The 23,701-nt window shown below is 35.2% G+C and overlaps 1 protein-coding gene across 3 annotated transcripts in view; it reads right to left on the bottom strand.

Moving 5' to 3' along the window:
• The window catches only part of NEGR1 (neuronal growth regulator 1), a 1,035,936-nt gene that overhangs the window by 412,094 nt on the left and 600,141 nt on the right, over window positions 1-23,701 (bottom strand). For all 3 annotated transcript variants that reach the window (XM_027536882.1, XM_027536880.1, XM_027536881.1), the window contains exon 3: window positions 17,835-17,960. In XM_027536882.1, the coding sequence (XP_027392683.1) occupies window positions 17,835-17,960 (126 nt within the window). The remainder of the gene's footprint in view (window positions 1-17,834; window positions 17,961-23,701) is intronic.

The raw sequence follows: 23,701 nt of genomic DNA, 5'->3' as shown, positions 1-23,701 counted from the left end.
AAAACGAGAATAGAAGCTTTCCTGAAAGAGCTGGAACTGAGGAGCTTTGTGTCCCATGTAAGTGACAGGAATGCTCCAGTGAGAAGGTTGAGGAGGAGCTTGGAAGCAGCACAAGTACACAGCTGAGAGCTTTCAGCTCCTTATGCACTTTGTATTGGTTCAACAGAAACCTCTGTATCATGAGTTTAAGAACAAAACATAAAAGATAAGGGGTATTGCTTTTATGTGTTTGTGTACTAAGTCACTTCAGTAGTGTCCAACTCTCTGCAACCCTATGAACTGTAACCCATCAGGCTCCTCTGTCCAAGAGATCCTCTGGGCATGAATACTGGAGTGGGTTGCCATGCCCTCCCCCAGGGGATCTTTCTGACTCAGGGATCAAACCCATGTCTTTTATGCCTCCTGCACTGGCAGGTGGGTTCTTTACCATCAGCGCCACTTGGAAATGATTCCATCACTTTAATAGTTGCTATTATTTGTTTTTTGATCAACTGGGGCTTAAATGTTCTGCAATTACTACTGCTTATGGTACTTTTTTTTTTTTTTTTTTTGCTTATGGTACTTTTAAAATAAGCATTAAAAAGAAATCCTCCTGTGAGTTGGAAGAGACAGCACAAATGAACAAAACTAGTCATGCACTTATAACTGCTGAGTCCATATGATTGGTGCCTTAGGTTTGTTATATTATTCTCTTTCTCTTAAAAATGCATCCCTCTCCTGAACCTTTCACAACATTCCAGCAAACATCCCACTTCCCCTTCCCTCAACACAACAAACTTTCTTGAAAAAGACAAGTTTTCTCTACTTGTTCACCATCTTCCAACTACATCTGCTGTTTAACAAACTCAGTCTGAGTCCTGTTCCACAGTGTCACTGAAATGGCTTTTATCAAAGTCAAAATCTCCATATTTCCAATGCAATAGAGACTTTCCTGTATCATATTCTACCTCTTGTTACTTTTCAATACACTAAATCTCTTTCTAATTACCAAAACAATCTCATCTCTGAGATGTATCCTCCTAGGTCTTCATCGGTCACATTAACAATTCTAAGTTTCTTTTGCTCTCCTGTTGTCCAAATCTTCAGACATCGGTCGTGGCCCTTCTTCTATGGGTCTATTTTCCCTCCCTAGGATAAACTTACACTCATGACTTTAAGTCTCATTCTTGCCCTTGTCTCTGAGATCAGGTCTCATGAAACCCATTATTCACTGACATTTCCATTTGAGTGCTTGATGTGTCTTATAATTTAGCATGGCCAAAATAGAAATCTCATTTTTTTTTTCTGAAATACATTTTTCTCCCAGTTTTGAGAAAGGAAAGAGAGGAGAAGGCCACAACTGCTAGATAAATGAAGAAGGGATGCAGCTGTTAGGATATGATAAAAACTGACTAGAACTGAGTGAAACCAAGGTGGTTTCTAGAATAGTCCAGTCACTGAACTTTAGCTCATAATACTTTCATTGGTGTACTAAAAATCACTCCCGCTTATAACATGACAGTTCTGAGGATGACCATAAAAGGTCAAAATGTGGGCAGTAGCTCAATCCTTTCCCAGAATAGCAAAAATATTCCTCCCACTCATTAGCATATAAAACTACTCAGCCCAATATCCCCATGCCCTGGGATCCCTCTCATTTTCTGAGAAGGTCTACAATCTGCTTATGGAGTGCATATCTCTCTAAATAAATTAATTTTCATTTTTTTTTTGTTTTTGGCTCTCTCTTGAATTTTTTCCTGCAGGAAACTAAGGATTTTCACTTGGTGGCCTGTCCCAGGAATTTATGCAGGTCCCAGGACATGATGAGATCATTTTGTTGTTGCTGTCTTTTCACCCCACTCTCCTGTAACAGTTAGTCTCATTTCAGTCAACAACAAGCTCATTTTTCACATTGATGAAGCCAGAAAACTAAGAGGCATTCCCCATCTCCCATCTCTGTCTTTTGGTTTTACCTTGTGTAATCTAGGATTCACCCATGACTCTTCATATCTACTGCCATCACCCTTATTAAAGTCAACATCATCTCCCACTTCAACTATGATGGTGGTTTCCTAAATGGTTTCTCTACTATGCTTCAGGTGAACATGAAAGTGTTAGTGACTCAACTAACACTCTTGTGTCCAACTCTTTGGGACTCCATGGACTATACCCCACTAGGCTTTTCTGTCCATGGGATTCTCCAGGCAAGAATACTGGAGCAACTCATTTCCTACACAGCATCAAAAGCATCTTTTAAATATTAAGATCAAATCGTGTCTCTTTTGTGCTCCAAAGGTCCCATGAGTTTTTCTGTTATTCAGGAGGCAGAGGGGGGAAAACAACAAAAAAATAAATCTGATCTCAACATGGCCTACAAACCCTAGTTGATCTGATGACTCTTCTCATCTTATCTTCTCGAGCCTCATCTTAAACCCTCTTTTCTATTCGCCCCTTTTCAGCTTGTTTCAGGCCCACAAATTTCAGTTTGCCAAAACATGCAATTATTTCCTGTCTTCAAACCTTTACAAATGCTGTTATCGCTAATCAGAATGCACAGCAGTACTTCACATAGCAGCCTTCCTTCCTTTAACTTCAAGGCTTGGGTTAAAAGATAACTTATTTGTTGTCTTAAGTTAACGTGAATTGTAATTGTTTCCATCTCCACCAATATCTCTTCCAACAAAACTGTAAACTCCTTGAAGGTAGCAGCTGTATTTTTTCCTCTTATATCTATTTAATCAACGTTTAGCGAACTGTCTGCCACTAAGGGCACATAGGTGATTTTTTAAGAAAATAGATGTAAAATGATTATTCATAATATAAGCTTTATATAAGGAGTTGGGGGGTTACTGAAGAAATTATTTTTTGCAACATATCTAAGACAGACTGAAGGCTTTAGAATCTGAATGTATTTGCACTATGATGAAATTGAGTCTTTCTGTTTTTTAACACATGAAAGATATCCAAGAAAAATTTACCTTAACAGTAAGACTTATTGATTACTATAGACAGCCGTGTCTAGTGGGAATAGTCAGGAGGTGGCTATGAAGAGTTGTTAGTTTTCACATTTTTGCCTGATGATCACTTTTCAGTTAGCAACTGTGTTTATATACATCTGAAAAATTTTAAAGTGCCAACTAAGACTTTATTGGAAAGGTAAACATTCCTTTATACTTAGCACACTTTAATGAATCAATTTGTAAATTAACTATATGCCTTAGATTTATATGGTGAATGAATAGCAATGTTTATATGACTTTCCACAAATCAATTAAATGGCTCCCAACAAACATCCAGCTTCTACTGAGTCAAACACAAAGTTGAGGAGCCATTTTCTCTTTACAGATGTATGTTCAAAATCTGCAATTATTCCTTGTCATGTCACAAAAGGAAAAACGGAATATACTTCCATGAAATACTTGGTTGTAATCAAGTCCACTGAGAGTCTTGCTTTGAGAGTTTTCTTCTTCTCTTCAGCTGGTTCTTTTGTCCTGTAATTGAATTGAATTTTCACCTTGCCCCATTCCTTCCAGACAGCTTCTCATTTGAGGACTTTGAAGATGTATTGCACTAATATATCGCCAGAATGACAATGCTATGGTGATGCATGGGTGTAATACATCTTCAGAGCTTCAGTACTGTCCAGAAACAATACAGCTCATACTGGATTAAATTCAAATCTAATCCAAAGGGAAACATTAAAATAAAAAAATAGCTAACAATGAAGGTGAAAAAAAAAAACCTAAATAAAAAGTTATTTTAATGAATTCCACATTCTTGTATATTTAATGGCATGTTTTCAAGACTTTTGTATAGCCTATTATGAATTTGTAAATTTATGCAAGAGTATATTCTATAAATATCTGAGGATTACAACGAAATATAGTCTTAGACAAAAAATATACAACGAATCTAGTTTTTTAAGTCTCAATCTCTCAGGCAAAGTTTACAAGGTTTACATGCAGTAAGTGTTGCATTTTGCTTCTTCTGTCAGTCTGGAAAATTAGTCCCTGAACATTTCATGAGACATTTACATTATGCATTACACTAGGAAGCATTTCATGAATGTTGAACCTCTTCCCTTAGGACAACATTCCCTTTGCAACGTTTTCATAGAGGGTGAACATACAGCTTCTGATAGAAAATATTCCATAATTTTTGGAAACTTTAATAGGTTGAAATGGAGTTGCATAGTAAACTAGGATTAGAGAATTTATAGACAATAGTAATATAGAAATACAGAGCAACATTATCCATGGTCTCATGGTCACAATATCCTCATTTCCTTAACCTTGGCTTTGTTAGGTCAGTAATCACATAGAAATTTCAGAGAGACTTGCTCCTTTACTGTGAAAGCAACCACTTGGAAATCTAAAGCCATGTGAAAGTTGTGAAAGACTCTTATTTTGTTCTGTAATTTTACAGATTTTTTTTTTCCTACAGCACAGAATGCAAATAAAGAAAACAAATCTACCCCTCCTCCAATACTTGTCCAATTTCTTGTCCTACTCTCTCATCATCCTCTATTTATTAGCATCTGAATAAATAATTCAAACTTTTGTTTCTTAAGGTCACCCTGGTTGCTTCTCAGTAAATAATCCTTCTTCTACTTTCTATGTAGGAAATCCTAAACATAAAATAACATCTCACTAGTTTAGAAATGCAATCATTACAATGCATTTATCTGATTTTTTCACAGTACTTATTATTTCTATCTTATCTGTCCTCAAGTAACTTTTAGGTAAAGATGAATGGTAAAATAAATTTTAATAACGATAGCTAAGAATTCTTTTTAATTTTGTATTCTTTTAAACTTTATCTGTAGCATCTCCTATGGTATAATCAGCATCATCATCATCACCATCTCCTTTTGCAGATGAAGAAACAGAGGCACAGAGGCCTTAAGAAATTTGTCCAGGTTAACACTCACAATGAATGGTAGAGTAAATAGGGACTTGAAACCAAGTAGTGCAAGTACTAACTATGTCCTCTTAAGCACTTTGCTATATTCCTTTTTTAATAAGAGTTTGATAATTACAAAATGCTATCAGCTTTTTCTATAACCTCTTTGGGTAATAATCTATTCACAAAGGTCATAAATGAAAATAATTATTACTCTAATTTTAATTTTAAAACATTAGTTAATATGAGTTTATTAATCATGAAAAGAGTTTATAGTATTCTAAAATATTATGTCATTTAATAGATATTTATTAACTATCTACTATGTAGCTATATTTACCTGAATCATGGGTCTTAAAGAGAGAACACACAAAAATTGAAAGAAATAAAAATTGCTCACCGTAGTTTTATTGATCTATCATAACTAAAATGATTCTAATTTTCTACCAATGATCATTACTGTCAATTATGGTCAAACTAATAAAATAATGTTATTTTTAAACAAGCTGGAGTTTAATTAAAATTCAACAGAAAAATTTTAATTTTGAATCAAGAAAAATGGTGTATGCTCTTTTACACTAGCAGTCATAACTCCTTTAATAAAAATTTATTACAAGCCAACAATATACTCATCTGCAATTGTCATAGACACAATAGGCCTTGATTTTTTTAGAAGTCTTTATTAATATATTTGTCTTATATATATTTTAATAATAATCCAGGAACAGCACTAAAATTCTAATAGGCCTTATTTGTATAAAATGTAATCTTGATGGACATGATCTTACATTTATGGGAAAGTAAAAAGAAACTGCATCTTCATTGACTGCCAGGGTTCAAATGATCATCACAACCTGGGTTCAAATAAAAATTATGCTGCTTTCCTTGTGAATATGGTACATGAAGTTATAATACTACTTCACATTAAAGCAATTAATAGGTGTGTTAATCTAACATATGTTGTAACAGTGCCTGGGACATACTACATGCTCAATAAAAATTATAAGTATTAGTTAGGCTCATTTTATGCTTTCACGGTACTGACTGCTGCTCTTTCTGATTTCTTATAGGATCTATTGTGGTATTTTTAATGACATTTTCACCCATGGAGTCCCACTTCAGAATGAATTAGCATGTAATTTACAACCAAAGTAAAAGTTGCATATTCTAAGATGATAACTTTAAATGAGCTCTTAACTTGTTTAGACATAACATGTAATACTTTTCTGTAATACATGTAAATAACATGACATTGTAATCACTTGGGAAAAAGATGAGAAAAAATATAATTCCTAAAATATAAACAGTCTAATGCAAATCATTATCCCTATATTCAGACCACTACAGAGACCTAATCTAGAGTGGTATTATTTTGTTTCCCCTAATGTGCCTGCTCTCTCAGAAAATCAAGTTTCATTTAAAAAGAAAAAAAGGATCTTTTATGAAATGCTTTAAAATGCTTGGTGGGTTCCTGTTTTCTACTTTATATGGGTAAGCATTTTCCTCTGAAAATAATGGATTATTTTTATATTGATTCATTATATCATCAGGCTCATTGTTCAGCCTTATATTTGTCTTAAAATACTGAAATCATTCTTGCTTTCTATATTCAAATCGCAGGCATTAACAGTTCTGAATACAAACAATTCTGAATAGTCCACTACTAATGGTTGGAAAAGTAGGGGGGACTCTAGAAACAGACAAATAAAAGTTAAAATTATAAAGGAAACTCTCAGAACAAAGAGGTGATTTGAATTGTATATATATAAATTATTGGTGTGCTATCTTATGGTAAAAGTTTAACTTGCCACCATTATGTAGATTTACTCTTTACACAACTATCCATTATGTAAAGCCATTAGGGAAATTCACAAAGCCCCACACAGACTGCAACTCGACAATGGAACTAGAACCACAGTTTATAATCTGAAGATCTGGTACTGTTGAAATGTCATCACCATAAATTGCTGGTTTTACTGAATTTTTTTCTTCCTTATATTAAAGAGTAAAGTGCAATATCAGGACTGTAAACTTGAAAAAAGGCTCTTAAAGAATTATAGTGTTTAGAGGATAGGCTGCCACATGAAGCTTCTAAATCATATCATCCTTGGTGATGTTCCATCACTTAAGCATCTCAAAAAAGTCTTTCTTTCATAAAAGGGGAAGACATTGGAATCAAGAGCATTAATGGTTAGTGTCTGTGATAACTTGAACTATTTTCAGAATTAATTTTAAACAATAGATTTCAGCAGTGTTCTTAGCTTTTAGATAAAAAATTTTTTTCAGTCTATTTTTCTTATAATTAGTAATTATAATTTCTATTTTTTTATTATATTTAATTAGCATTAAAGATTATAAGAGGTTTAATGTGCTAAACTTGCATTCTATGCAGTTTAGCATGAGAATCTCTTTTAAAGTATCTAATGCAGGGGTCAGCGATCTTTTTTCTTAAATGCAGAGAATAGATAGTTTAGGTTTTGCGGGCCATGTGGTTTCTATTGTAGTTACTCAACACTACTATTGCAGTAAGAAAATAGTCATGAACAACATGTGAGGCTGTGAGTGTGGCTGCAGTTCCAATAACTTCATTTACAAAAACATGCAGTAGGCCAGTTTGCGGGGAGCTTCCCTGGTGGCTCAGTAGTAAACAATTCACCTGCCAGTGCAGGAGACCTGGATTTGATCCTTGGGTCGATAAGATTCCCTGGGGAAAGAAATGGCAGCCCATTCCAGTGTCCTCGACTGGGAAATCTCATGGACAGAGGAGCTTTGTGGGCTACACTCCTTGGGTTCCAAAAAGAGTCAGATACAAGTTAGCGAGTAAACAATAAAAGCAGGCCAGTCTGGCCCATCGGTCTTAGGTTACTGAAAAATGTTCCCTCTTGTTTATCCTGAAACAGCTCTCATTTCAAAAAAAAAAAAAAGACTTAAAATCTTTTAGTTTGGAAAAATGTGTTTTATTCTCGATTAACAGTTTATGTTAACTTATAGCTGAGGTAAACCCGTAGCATATTTACGGAAAGCATGGTAAATACTACCTACTTTTTATTTTTCAAGGTTTCCATACTTCATGTGATTTTCAAATATTGCCTGATGGCCATTTTAAGACTGCTGCTGCTGCTGCTAAGTCGCTTCAGTCGTGTCTGACTCTGTGCGACCCCATAGACGGCAGCCCACCAGGCTCCCCCGTCCCTGGGATTCTCCAGGCAAGAACACTGGGGTGGGTTGCCATTTCCTTCTCCAATGCATGAAAGTGAAAAGTGAAAGTGAAGTCGCTCAGTCGTGTCTGACTCTAGCGACCCCATGGACTGAAGCCTACCAAGCTCCTCCGTCCATGGGATCTTCTAGGCAAAAGTACTGGAGTGGGGTGCCATTGCCTTCTCCGGGTTTTAAGACTACTTGATGTTAAATAATGACTGATCTGTTTTTATTAAAATCAATATTCTATCCAAAGTAAAAATATCCTTCAAGAATGAAGGCAAAATCAAGGCATTCTCAGATGAAGACTATTAAGAGAATTTGTCTCCAATGGACTTACCACCAAAAAGTCAATCAATCAATCAATAATGTCTAAAGGAAGTTGTCTAAATAGAAATGAAGGAAATGAATAGCAGGAAGGAAGGAAGGACAATGGTAAAAGTAGAAAGATAGATAAATACAAAATAATTTCCTTCTCTTTAGTTTTCTAATATGTTTGACAGGTGAAACAAAAACTATGCCATTGTCTTATGTGGTTCTCATGATGTATAGAAAATATTTAAGATAATTATATTAGAAAAGTGGGAGAGCAAATGGAGGTAAGGTTTCTATACTTTGCTTGAACTAATAAAATATGAATACCTTCATATTAGGATAATCTATATATACATAATATAATTCATAGAGAACTACTAAAAAATTATGTCGAGATATACCCTAAAACACTGTGACTACAACAATGAGGAATTCTAAAAGTGCTCAAGTTAATACATACAAAGACTAGAAAAAGAAAACAGAAACAAAAAAAAAAGGAGGGAGGGACAGACAGAAAACAAAAGAAAAAAGATATTAGACATAAGTCCAAGTGAATCAATAATTAAATGGAAATAAACTAAATATACCAATAAAATATGGAGATTGTCAGAGTGGATAAAAAACTTGACTCATCTATATGATGTCTACAAAAGGCTTACTTAAAATACAATAACATATGTGGACTGAAAATAAAAGAATGGAAAAAAAAATCAATATTGTTCACAGAGAATAATAGCAAGATTTTTACAGCCAAAAAAATGAAACAACCAAAATACTATAATACATTTATGGTTAAACAAATTGGATACATTGATATAACAAAACACTACTCAGCAAAAAAGAGAAACTATTGAGGTATATGCCACAACTCCAATAATAAATCTCAAGAATGAAAAGGCCGATTTAAAAATGTCACACACGATTATTTCACTTATATAACTTTCTATAAATGATAAAATTAAAGAGATGAAAAATGGGTTAGTTGGGGCTAGGGATAGTGGATGATGAAAGGAGTAGACTTGACTCTAAAGGGATACCATAAAGTAAATCTTTGTGTTGAGGGAACAGTTCTGTATGTTGATTGTGATGGTGGCTCCATAAATCAACTCAACTCATATGATAAAACTACATATACACATTGTACTAAATATCCATTCTTAGTTTTGCTGTCATTCTACAGTAGACCCAATGTAGTAATGGGAGAAACTGGGTTAGGGATAGGTGGAAACTCAGTACACTAACTTCACAACTTTCCATGAGCTTATAATTATTTCAAAATAAAAAAGTGGGGGAAAAAACATCTCATACTCATTTGGGGCAATTTATTTATATACTCTGAGTGCCATGTTCATCCACACAATGAAGATAATGATACCCATCTCACAGTTCAGTTTTGAGGCTTTAATGAAAGAAGTACAGTGAATCCTAAAGGAAATCAACACTGACTGTTCATTGGAAGGACTGATGCTGAAGCTCCAGTACTTTGGCCACCTGATGCAAAGAGCTGATTCATTGGAAAAGACCCTGATGCTGGAAAAGATTGAAGGCAAAAGGAGAAGAGGACAGCTCAGGATGAGATGATTAAATAGCATCACCAGTTCAAGGGACATAAATTTCAGCAAACTCCAGGAGATAGCACAGGACAGAGGAGCCTGGCATGCTGTAGTACATGGAGTTGCCAATAGTTGCATACAACTTAGTGACTTAACAACAACAGCAATGCAAGTACTACTTATTTTTCCTAGAGTTATATAAAGTAATGGATTAATGTTAGTTGAACCATTGTTTTGCTGCTGAACCATATTAACTAAAATATCTTTGGTGAAACTGCTCTTTACATTAATGGAGTTAAAGTTTTGAATGTAAATCAAACATGTTGATGAGGGGTTTCCCATACCTCTGTCAACTATAAATTGGTGCTTGCCAAGGGTATTTGCCATCTGCCTCTGTGAGGATTGAATCCTGTGCTACTGCAGCTGTTGACCTTACACACCCCCTAAAGGGAGTTCAAGGTGGATAAATGAGGCAATTTGTGCTCCAGAAAAATTGGTGGAACAGATACTTTTAGGAACTGATTTTTAGTCCAATCCTTGTAGCTCCTAATATCTAGAAAAGCACTAAATCCCTTCATGGTGACATCAGCTCCTCATGACTAACACAAAACCTTCTGTAAGATAAGTGCTTGATTGCACTGAACTCTCCTTTCACCAAAATCTTATATATTGACCTTGCCCCTCACCTCTTTAGAGAAGTGTCTCAGAGCTATCTGAGGTGTTGTCTCCCAGGCTGAAGTTCTCATTTTGCCTCAAATAAATCTTAATTGGCTATTCTCACCTTGTGCATCTTTTTTTTAACACCACCAAGCAATTATCCAATACCCGTTGAATGTTCTACATTTCAGCTCAATTCTGACACTACCCAGAAAGAGCATTGGATTTCACAGATTAAGAGCTCAGGAAAACAAGACTGCCCTGTCCCCCACCCTCAACAAATGTCAGTAGCAATTTCAGGTTATCATCTGTGCTTGAAACTGAACAGGACTCTGTGGAGCCCTCACTGCTGTAAAGCCCCATCTGTGTACTCCATTTCTTATTTATAGGAAAAGGTTTTGGTCTCCTAGGCTTTTTCTGAGTTACAAAAAGCAAATTCAAATAGTTACTAATCAGGTTAGTGAGAGGATGCAGAAATCCAGGAAAGGCAGTCAAGAAATAATAGTCAGGTGATAAAATAAAATCCTAGTTTCTCCTCAAGGACAGGGCTTCCCTGGTAGTTTAGATGGTAAAGAATCTGGCTGCAGTGCAAGAGATCCAGGTTCAATTCCTGGGTCAGACAGACCCCTGGAGAAGGGAATGACTACCCACTCCAGTATTCTTGCCTGGGAAATCCCATGGACAGAGGAGCCTGGTGGGCTACAGTCCAAGGGTTGCAAAGAGTTGAATATGACTGAGCAAGGAATATATATAACAATACAATATATATCTCAGAAACTAATTCCCACCCTTCCAGAAAGAGGATGGTGATTACATACTGACCATAACCCATAGAACCTAGACTGGTTGGAACCAGAAGATTGATGATTAAGTGTTCTGAAACACCACTTCGTTACCTCATCATCAACCTATCAGAAGAAAATCAAGCTCCCTATAGCCCTCACTCACTTTTAAATATTGTCTTTAAAAACCCTTCTCTGAAAACCACCAGGGATTTCAAGTGCTTTTGAGCATGAGCTACCCATTCTCCTTGCTTGGTGCCCTGCAATAAATGCTATCCTTTCCTTGACTGCAACCTGGTGTTAGCAAATTGGCTTTGCTATATATGGCAAGTGAGTTGTCTCAAGTTCATTCAGTAACATGCTTTCAATCAGGAAGCTATAAATTAGAGGTTTCAAGGACTCTGTCTTTGGGTTTGACTAATTTGCTAGAGCATCTCACAGAGCTTCAAGAAACAATTTTTTTTCTTTTTTACTAGATTACTGGTTTATTACAAAAGGACATAACTCAGAAACATCCAGATGAAAGAGATACATAGGGCAAAGTATGAGGAAAGGATGAGGGGAGAAGCTTCCATGCTCTCTGGATGTACCACTCTTCCTGAATTTCCCCATGTCCATGGATCTAGGAACTCTGCAAACTCTGTCCTTTTGCATTTTATCTGCCTGCAATGCAGGAGACCAGGGTTTGATCCCTGGGTTGGGAAGATCCACTGGAGAAGGGAATGGTAATCCACTTCAGTATTCTTGCCTGGATAATCCCATAGACAGAGGAGTCTGGCGGGCTACAGTCCATGGGGTTGCAAAGAGTTGGACACGACTGAGTGACTAACACACATGAGAGTATACTTACACTGTCATGGTTGATTAAATCATTGGTCATTGAGGATTAATTCAACCTCCAGCCTCTCTTCCCTCCTCAAAAGTCAGTATAGTGGGACTGAAAATTCCAACCCTTCAATCATATAGTTGATTCTCCTGACAACAAATCTGAGGTGTGGCCCCAAAATCAGCTCATTGCATAATAAAAAACACCTTTATAGCTTAGTCCCCTAATGTGAAATTTCTAGATTTTTAGGAGTTCAGTGCCAGAAATGGCATGAAGATCAAATACATATCTCATAAAACATAGTACCATAGAGGTGCAGCCATATTGAAGGCATAAGGAAAATGAAAGGTTGATTCATATTTAGGGATATGTTTGTGGGTTTATATCAGGGGGATAAAGGTAATGGAGATATCAGGAAATGCTTGTGTCCCAACACATGACATGCAGATGTCATCTCTGCAAATTTTAATTTCTACTTCTAAGAAGTCATGTGGGAAGCAAGGGCAGAGAGCAGCATCCTTTACCTCTGCAGTACTTACGGAGCTCTTACTTTATGCAGGTTCTGAGCCAAGCCATGGGATACAAAGTCATGGCAATTGACTTTGTTTCTGGACAGGAGTCTCTGTCCCATAGGACCACAGACAAAACCAAAAACTACAATTCAGAGAATTAGTCCTGCATGAGTGGTGGCATAAGGTACCATAAGACCATGGAGAAATAAGCACCCAAATTTTCCTGAGATGCTTAGAAATAGTTTCATTAAAAGTTGAAGAAGGAGCAAGTTTGACAATTATATAGGGGGACAAAAGATATTCCTAATAGAAAAAAAGTAATATGGGAAGTTCCCTGGCAGTCCAGCGATTGGGACTTGGTGCGTTCACTGCTATGGTCCAGGGTTCAATCCCTGGTCAGAAGACTGCACAACCTAGCCAAAAAAAAAAAAAAGTAAAAGTAGAAAAACAAAATTTTAATCTTGACTAACTGGATGAATAGCTTACCTCCATAGCTAAGTTATTCACTTCTTATTTGCTCTTTATTCTTCTATTACTCAGTTTCTGGCTCATTATGTCACTGAATTGCTATGATGATCACCAAACTACCTAACCCAAAGATCTGATCTTATTTGACCTGCTTGATACTGTTCACCATTCACTGCTCCAGGAAATTTTTCCTCTTTTGGCTTCTTGTAATCATGACTTTCTGATTCTATTCTTACACCTCTGACCACTTGTTTGTGATTTCCTTTATAAGTGCTCTGTAACAAGGACCTGACAAATATAAAAGGAGGGGAAAAACATAACAGAATAAAGGAATAGTCTTTATCTTGAATTAGGCAATACTGTTAATGCCTATGGAAAATTAGGATAAGATCATTCTTTCAAAAGGCAATAGTCATATAGAAATTAGAAGAAAAAGAGTTTGAGATACACAGTCCAGGATTTAGCTCAAATTTCAGCTTCTGAGCTAAAAGAATATCTTTACTAGATTATAAACATCACCAGGGTAAAGTAAGAATATCTCTGGAGATTCCAGGTATCAAAGAATAGGAATGAACTGGGAAACAGAGATTAAGATAAACAGCAATAAGTGAGTGGGAATTTGATAAAGGCTTTCAGAATGCTTCCGTTTTTGTTATATATAATCTACTATTTTAAAATTTGGCTTTTTAAGTTTCTCTATTTTTTCTGACTGGATCTAGATTTATCAATTCAATGATGTGTGATTAAGAATTTTATTTTGTCTTTCTATTCAAAATCAAGTGCCTTGTGTAAACTTGCCTATGTTCTCTAAAGTTTTAAGTGAGTTTTGCTTCATGGTAATCACAGCATTTGAGAGCATTCAAGAACTGTATAAAGAGATCCCTCAATTTCAGAAACAGGGTTGGATATCCTGTACCTTCAGATATCATTCCTGAGAAGTTACAACTTCACTTGTTTAATCCCAGGTGGATACAACTAGACTCTAGTCATGAGGAAACAGGGGTCAAACTCAACATGAGAAATATTCTGTTTTTTAAAAAAAAAGAAAAGAAAAATGTCAAGGAAGATGAAGAATAACCAAGGAATTAGTCCCCAGACTAAAGAGGGCTAAAGTGGTATGATCGGAGAAGGCAATGGCACCCTACTCCAGTACTCTTGCTTGGAAAATCCCATGGACGGAGGAGCCTGGAGGGCTGAAGTCCATGGGGTCGCTGAGGGTCGGACACGACTGAGTGACTTCACTTTCACTTTTCACTTTCATGCATTGGAGAAGGAAATGGCAACCCACTCCAGTGTTCTTGCCTGGAGAATTCCAGGGACGGGGGAGCCTGGTGGGCTGCTGTCTATGGGGTCGCATAGAGTCGGACACGACTGAAGTGACTTAGCAGCAGCAAAGTGGTATGATAACTGAATACAACATTTGGATTCTGTACTAAAAGAAAAAGAATTCTCTAAAGGACACTATTTGATCAGTTGACAAAACTGCAGCATGGATAGTAATCAGATAAACATAAAATGCCAATATTCAAGGTACAAAAGTTAAAAATTGCACTTTGGTTACACAATAAAATGTTCTTCAGAAATTCACACTGAAATAAATAGGGAGAAAAGGGCCTGATGTATACAAGGTGTTCTCTTTTCAAATAATTTAATGAAAAAAAATATTTCTGCATACCCTACACACAGAAAATGTTGACTCAAAGAAGGAAAATGATGGATGAAACTGAGTAAAGGACAGAGAGTAGACTTTGCATTATTTCTATTAACACTTTCTTTTTCTTACTGTATTTTTTTAAATTTTAGTGAAGCATAGTTGATTTATAATATTGTATATAATATTGTGTTTAATTCCTGCTGTACAACAAAGTGATTCAGTTGTATGCATACATATACATATATATATGTATATACATATACATGCATACATATACATATATATGTATATATTCTTATATATATACATATATATTCTCATATATATATGAGAATACATATATATGTATATGTTCTTTTTCATATTCTTTTCCATTATGGTTTATCATAGGATATTGAATATAGCTCCTTGTGCTATACAGTAGGATCTTGTTTATCCATCTTATATATAATAGTTTACATCTGCTAATCCCAAACACTTCAAAGATGAATTTGAAAGAAATTGCTACATATAGAAAGAAAAAAAATAGAAAGGAAGAAATCCTGACTATAAGTAACTCTAATAAGCTCATAAGTCCAGAAACTTTTCAAGAAAGATATTTTGGGGCTAGTACACTAAGTTGTTTGAACTAACAAGTGGAATGGCAACTTCAATTGTTCAGGCAATGTCTGTGATATGGCTGAATCCACAACCCAACTTTTCCACAGATAAGGAGGAAGCTGCCTTCTTGTGATGAGTCATTTTTCTTTTTAATGATTTTAAAAACAGAATAGACCATAAATGAATTGGTAAGACTTACTAACAGTACTAGTAGAATAAACAAATCATACATGTACAAAAATTAGTCATTGTTTTTCATACTGACAGGAAATCTATCTGTATCCACTTCTAACACTAAACACTGTTCACTTGGTGATGGTTGTTTGAGACACATTTCCTTTTGTGATACAGAAAAAGAACAGAGGAGAATGTGCAAAATATTGATTACCTTAAAAAATAGATTAATGAAGTTTATAATTTTGCTTTCAAATATAAATATATAAATTGAAGAAAGGTAATAGAATGATGACATGTTACTTAAAGCAGGAACTCCATGTTGCTGAGCATTGAAATTTAGATTACTAATAAATTACAGTTTGCAATTATTGGAAGCATTTATAAAAATATCAGCTATGTGTAGCTATTCATTAAATAACAGTTAATAGTTATGCTAATTTTACTCATTTGCTCTGTATGGTAGGATCAGAAAAACTATGTACAGTTTAACTTATAACCCAATCTGTCTTCTTTCGGCTTCAAAATGTTATCCATTATCGTTATTCTAATAACTTCACTAACCAACATTCATGGTATTTAATTAAACTAAAATATATCTAAGCACTTACAAAAAGAATATGCATAATAACAAGTGCAACAAAGAAGAAGAGTTAAATCCAAAATATTAATCTTAAATTGCATGAATGTGGAGATTATGTGCTTCATTCTTAGAAAAAATTATATTTTCATATCAGATTTAAATCCGGAAAGATGATTAAGAATCAGCCTTACATTTGCATATCATCTTATACTTTTTAAAGCACATTTATAAGTATTATCTTTTCTGAGTCTCACAATAGCCAGAGATTTTTATCATTTGATTTTTGGAAAGTAGGAAACCAGCTAACTGAGGCTAAGAGATTTGCATGAGGATTTACTGAACTGATGAATAAGGAAGGTGAGATTGGAGCACATGCATTCTAATTGCTAGTCCTGGGTTTGTCTCACACTCCATGGAGAGTCCTTCCACTAATTCAGGGCTCACGTGTCAGTTTTATGATTCTTAGCCACTCTAGAGAGGAAAATGTTGGCAGTCAAGAGCACACTCATGCTTCAGAAATATTACAGGGGCCGTAATGCATATTATATAAGCATATATTGCTGTTACATTGATTTTTTTCTCACATTAATAGTAATACTAAATGTATGATGTGAGGAAGTCTCATTAGACCTACTGCCTAAATGAGGGAATTGAAAGACACCTAAGGATAAGTGAAATTAAAGAAAGCATTAGCAGACAGAAGAGATGTTCTAATTGTACTTTTTCTACATCTCTATAAAATATGTCTTCCTGATTCCTTTAAAAGCGATTTCGTCATACTAACCTTGTTCAAGTTATTTCTACCCCAAATACAAAACAAATAAAAATCAAATTTTGTCTATCTGAAATGTGGCGGGGTCCTATTCACGAAAAGTACCACTCTTACTTCCATGGTACATTTAAAGCTGTATTGTTCAAATGTTCAGATTTTATACAAACTGATGACTCATTTAGAGTTGTTCTGTGAAAATAGAACTTGTTTTGATGATGTTTACCCCTCGCTTCCTAAAACTGACAATCTCTTTAGGAGTATGTGCCCTGTATCGAAAGCACAAGACACTAATAAACATGTAATATTCCTTAATCTCACCTAGCTATGTGATCTTTTACAAGTTACTTAACTCTTGGGTTTTTAGATTCCTCATCAGTCAAAATTTAATGCTAACTGCCAAATCCTTGATTCTGAACTGCAGTTTGAAATTAGACCCAGCAACCTCATAATTTGTATAATTTCATTCTCCCCTGATTACCTCAGCAGTTCACACTGGCCTATTAACATGTGAATGCCGATTGAATAAAAGCCTTACACATTTAAATGAAGATATTTCTCTTGTGACATTTTCCATTTGAGCCTTTTGTCTATTGATGTGTGAATATCCAGTATACTACTGTGAAAGTAACCTTGCCTAGGCATCAAGAGACCTAGGGTCTACGCTGGGCTGTGACAGAAAATGTTCATTTAACTTCTGTGAACTGCAGACATTTGGGTGTAAAAAATAAGTATAAAAATATGCATCCTGTCTACCTCATGAAAAAGATATGAGAAATTAGCTGACGCTTAAGTTTTGAACAAGTGAGGTTGCAGGATGATACTGAACAGCACAAACAACACTGATGCATTTCTGTTTTACCTGATGGAGAGATGTGCCGCCAAGAAATGGAAGGCTCTGGTTTCCCAGTGGCCAAACAAGTAAGGGTGACATTGGTTCCTTCATTGATGGTCATATCGTGTGAGATGTCATAAATCTTCGGAGGAACTGAAATGGCAAAACATGCAGTGGTCAGAAAAAAATATGTATATAAAACAGTCTGTTAAACTACATATGATTAACTCCATGTTATCATGCAAACAAACTACGGTGGTGAAATGAACTTATAGCTCAGGATCATCACCTAAACAATGGATTCTCTAGATCTTCAAGATTATCCCAGAGGTTTTTTTTGTTGTTGTTGTTGTTTTTCGCTCTTTGATTGGTTTTAAATTTCTGTAGTATTTAGCTATAAAATATTTTAGGGTAAATTAAATATTTAATAACAAAAGTTTATATGTTGTTCAAATGTTATTGTGAATACTTTTGTACTAAGTAAACTAGAATATAGTCATCTGTCTGTTCCATCCATATACTTCACTATAATGATGGTTTTCTGGTTGAAATGATTAAAGAAAAATGGAAATCTAGAAGAAATTTAAAATAAAAGGACAGCTATACCTATATGCTGATTTATGAACTAAGTGAGGTAAAACATAGAATTAGGATATATGTTTTCAAGTTCACAAAGGCAACTGGGGCCTCAACTTTTTCATCTGCCAAAGAGCAGGACTGGACTTTCTGATCATTTATGTTCTAAGGAACACAAATTCTAAAGGCTGTGCAAGATATGTTCAATATGTATTTTCTTGTCAGCAAGGAATGGAAATTGGTTGAAATAGGTCTCTTTATGTTGAGATTTCTTGGAACATTTGTTATGCTCTGTAGGTCTATGATAGTGAAAAGGGAAGTACTGTGATGCATTTTTTTTTCCTGATGTATTAAGCTATGGAAACATTTATATCAGAGAAGTAGTGACCGAGGAATAAACTTTGGGAATGATGGATAGGAAAAATACCTAAATTAACTTCTAGGATGTCGGTATTCTCTCAAACAGCAAATGATCACATTTAATCCTTAAACAGTATGGATATGAATCCTGCATCCTCTGCAGACTAGCTGTCTTATATCAGCCTGAGTTCTTCATCTGAAAGCTGGAGATTGTATTAGTACAAACCACATGTAGCTGCTGTGAGAATTAATAAGTTAACATATGTTTAAGTGTTTAGAAAAGTTCCTGGAATTATTGTTAGATATTATTATATGCTTTAAAATATATATTTGGTGTTTGAACTTAATTTCACTACTGCTCTTTCCCATGCCTTAAAATTTCTCTACAAACTTTATCACTTTGATGGTATATATGAATGCCCTGTGCCAGTTTTGGTTTACTATATAAAAATTATAGTATGTTGAAGCTTCAGGTCTAAGCTAAATGGCAATTCAATATACTGATCTCTATTATAAAAACATAATTTTGTAGTGGATTTTTTCTCATTGTTCCATTCTTAGGGTTTCTTTTGGCAAGAGATGTGTTTTCCTAGCTATTTTGAAAACCAGTATCTATAGTCTGTCATAGTGATAAATTAAATTACTCATACTTTGAATATCATCTTTGATTTTTTAATGGAACCCAAACTCTGCTACAAGAAAATCTGGGAGGATTTGATTACAAACACAAAGTATTTGACTATATATAACTGGTGATGTGATTGAGGAAAAGGTTTATTCTTAAGTGATATACTGTTATAACTGTTTCTAAATGACGTACTTTAATTGGCATTTAAAACATATTATGATTAAATTCTTCAGTGAGCTCTTCTTAAGCAAATAAGCAAAAAATAAAAACCATTCCAAGTAGAAGACTCTTTTTAGCTTAACTGAAACAGAACAGAAATAAAGATATTAAAATACCTTAGGAAGAAAGTACAGAAAAAAGTGTAAGACTTACTGGTGAACTGAAGATTTAATAAAATTACAGCATTAAACAAAAAATATCCTTTGGATAGATGGATGTAGGTATCAGTTTAATATAGTAAACTATGATATACACGGGTATATACACATGCTGCTGCTGCTGCTAAGTCAGTCAGTCATATCCGACTCTGTGTGACCCCATAGACGGCAGCCCACCAGGCTCCCCCATCCCTGGGATTCTCCAGGCAAGAACACTGGAGTGGGTTGCCATTTCCTTCTCCAATGCATGAAAGTGAAAAGTGAAAGTGAAGTCACTCAGTCGTGTCCGACTCTTAGCGACCCCATGGACTGCAGCCTACCAGGCTCCTCTGTCCATGGGAATTTCCAGGCAAGAGTACTGGTGTGGGTCACCAGTGCCTTCTCCACAATATACACATGCATGTGTATATATGTATTTATATATACATATGTTTACATAAATATGTATACATATTTATGTATACATATATACATAAATATGTATATATAAATACATATATACCAATATCTACTATTAAACAAAGAAAAAGTTATGTGATACTTTCCTTCTTTATGTAGTACAGCGATATCAGTTTAGTCTGACTAGTTTATTTATTTCAAACATATAACTAATTCAACTTTGGACTATAAATATTTAAGAGAAGTTATGGAGTGCCATAAGACATGCATTCTAGCCTCTAAATTAAATGATTTTCTCAGATTTTATTTGATCTTAAAATTGTTTATTTTCATTTTTACACATGTACTTGTAGTTAAAGTGGTGAACATAAGTAGTGGCAAACTAATATTAAGCACAATATTTAATTTCACAGAAAAACAGCCAAATCCCTTAGCAATAAACTTAGATTTAACATTTAACTATGGAAAATTCTGTGGTGGGGGAATACTATTGAATTCCAGGCGTGACGTGTCAGTCCAGTGATTGCAACCAACTTTTGGAGCTTCATAATTCAGGATATACTATGGTAAAGAAACATCTGGAAAGAGGATGCTAGTAAGAGAAAATCCCTCTGGCAAGGCTCTTCTCTCAAAATGCATCACCTGTTGGCAACAGATGTTGTGTGTAGACAGAGCCAATGAAAATCCTCACATGGACTGTAGCTTGTGGAGGCAAAAGCAGGTGTTCCTTTGCTGAACATTCAGTCATTGAATATTCAGTTCAAGACTTCAAACTTTTACTGAGAATTAGGGAGGGAATAATTCTGGACTCACAGGAAATGCAAAAATTTCCTAACATAATCCTTCACCTCAAGAAACTTAAAATTTAAATAGGGAGGAAGATAGATAAGTAACTAACAGAAGACAAATATTTACCATGTTTTCCTTTCTCATTTTACATGAGGAACACATGTCTAAACAGGTATGCCTTCAGGGTTCAAAATCATCAGAGATGAATTTTGTGTTCATTTCTTTTAAAGCAAACCATGAAGGATAGTTTATGCACAAAGTTATTCATTGTGGTGCTATTTATAATAAAGAATAATTATTAATAACCTCAATGTAAGACAAAAGAAATGGAGATATTGGTTAGCTCTGCCTCCAAAATAGGATGTGTTACTGAGGAAGGGTTTGGGATGAATCTGGGGACCATTGGGATAAGATATAAAGGAAGAGAAAGGTGATGTTTCTACTCTGGGTGGCAGGAACAGAGAAGAATGGTAATGTTTCAGATGTTGTAAGACCATCTGGGTCCAGATAACAGTTTGTGTATAAACGGCACATGTGCACATCTAGGAAGAACGCCATTGAACTTTCTAAATGACAAAGCATCATGTCTTATATGTCCAATATTCTATGCACTTGCATAGAAAAAAGTAAAATGAGTTAAAATGACTATTCTAGACATCTATATCTTTTCTATATAACATATCTTGAAATCCTTTAACATTTTTATTTACAAATGTAACTTAAAATCAATTGTTTGAAAAGAAGCATGTTCAATCAGTTTAATAATTTTAAGTCACTAAATAATTACATTTTAATGAGTATTTCAGGTTGCTGTAGAATTATTAATAGTTAAATACCTATGACCTGGACCAGAGCAATAAAGGAATAAGCTATTTATTTAAATATATACTTGTCTAACTTTCAGAAAATTATGATTATAACCTTTAAATTGTTATACATTTGAAGGAATCACTATTGTACCTTTGAATTAATAACCTACTCTGCCTTTAATTAATCATTCACAGGATTCAATTTCAACTAGTATTTACTGCCCTGTTTTCAACTTCTATTCAGTTGATGCCTTGGTGGGAGAGGATGATCCATATTTAGATGCATTTATAGATTTAGATTTGTTAAGTGCTAGTCGCTCAGTTGTGTCTGACTCTTTGCAACTCCATGGACTATAGCCCACCAGGCTCCTCTGTCCATGGAATTTTCCAGGCAAAAATAAGGAGTGGTTAGCCATTCTCTTCTCCAGGGGTTCTTCCTGACCCAGAGATTGAACCCGGGTATCCTGCATTGAGCAGGATTCTTTACCATCTGAGCCACCAGGGAAGCCCTATTTGGTTCATTACAGTAATTCAAATCTCTTACTGGTTTCACTTTCATAAAAAATTACGCTATATGACTTGTCCCAACTGCCTTCTCCATTTGGAAACATCTATCAGTGTCCTTAGACAGAGTATGGAGTATTATCAGTAAGGAAAATCTTAGAATACATACCTAAACCAAATGCTAATGATTTCCACACAACCAGGCCACCTGGGATTATTCCCTACTATTTGAACTATGAGAGGCAATAGTTTTTGAGTGTCCTCATGGTTGCTTTTTAAAACTTTTTAAAACTTGTACATAATTTCTAAACTGTATTAAAAAAAATAAGGTTTTTGTTTCTTTAACGAGCAGCCTTCACAGATTTAACTTACATTTCTTCAAGCAGCTCATCTTGTAGTCTGGAACATGATCATTAAAATTTTGAGAAGTCAAAATAAGGGTGACAAATGTGTACATCACAGGAATCATATGAGCACACTGTTTTATTTTATATGAAAAGTCTGTGCAGGGACTGTGGCCAGGCCCTGGTGTGAGGAAGTCATAATGGAGGAGCCTAGCAGTGTCCATGTGCTCCAGCCTGCTTCCTAATGGGATGGAAGCTGGTGGAAAATGTTTTTTTAAAGTCTGTGCAGATGATTTTCAGAAATAATAAACAGAGTTCCCATCTATAATAAGTTGCATGAGATGTGAGGTTGTGTTACACATAACAGTGAAAGTCCCTAGAGAATGTATTTGATGGTGATCTTGCATACATGTGTGCTGAGTCCTTCAGTCATATCTGACTCTTTGTGACCCATGGACTGTAGTGCACTAGGCTTCTCTGTCTATGTGACTCTCCAGGCAAGAACACTGGAGTGGGCTGCCATGCCCTCTTCCAGGGAATCTTCCTGATCCAGGGATAGAACCCATATCTCTTATGTCTCCTGCATTGCCAGGCGGCTTCTTTTCCACTAGCACCACCTGGGAAGCCTGATGGCTACTGTAACTTTAAATAAATGCAAGACAAGGATTATTTGGATCTAGACAGTTGCACTGGCTCACTAGAATCAATTAAATGCTTCATCAAGTTCTTAAGTTGTAAGAGTCCATGAAAGACCACAGTACATACAAATCCATTAGGAGAGCTTCTTTAGGCTGCCAGGGCTAAATGGTGAATGAACTATGTATTTAATCTGCCCCACAAACACTGGAAGATTGTTGAAAAACATCAGTTGAGTACTTATCATAGCAACAGTCTGGGCACAAGCATCTAGAAAAGAGTCTGACACATACGGGATACTCAACAATATTTGTTTTATTGTTTTTATGTGCGAGCTAATATTTCTTTGGCTTCATAATGATGCTTTCCCATATAATTTCATACCATTGCAAGTATGATATAATATAAATTCTGAGGATACAGTGAAAATGTAATTATAGTGCCAAGGGTCCTATGTGACTTTTTTCAAGGA

Source organism: Bos indicus x Bos taurus, chromosome 3 (genome assembly GCF_003369695.1).
Source record: "Bos indicus x Bos taurus breed Angus x Brahman F1 hybrid chromosome 3, Bos_hybrid_MaternalHap_v2.0, whole genome shotgun sequence".
NCBI classification, from domain to species: Eukaryota; Metazoa; Chordata; class Mammalia; order Artiodactyla; family Bovidae; genus Bos; species Bos indicus x Bos taurus.
This window is presented reverse-complemented; position numbering and strand designations above follow the sequence as displayed.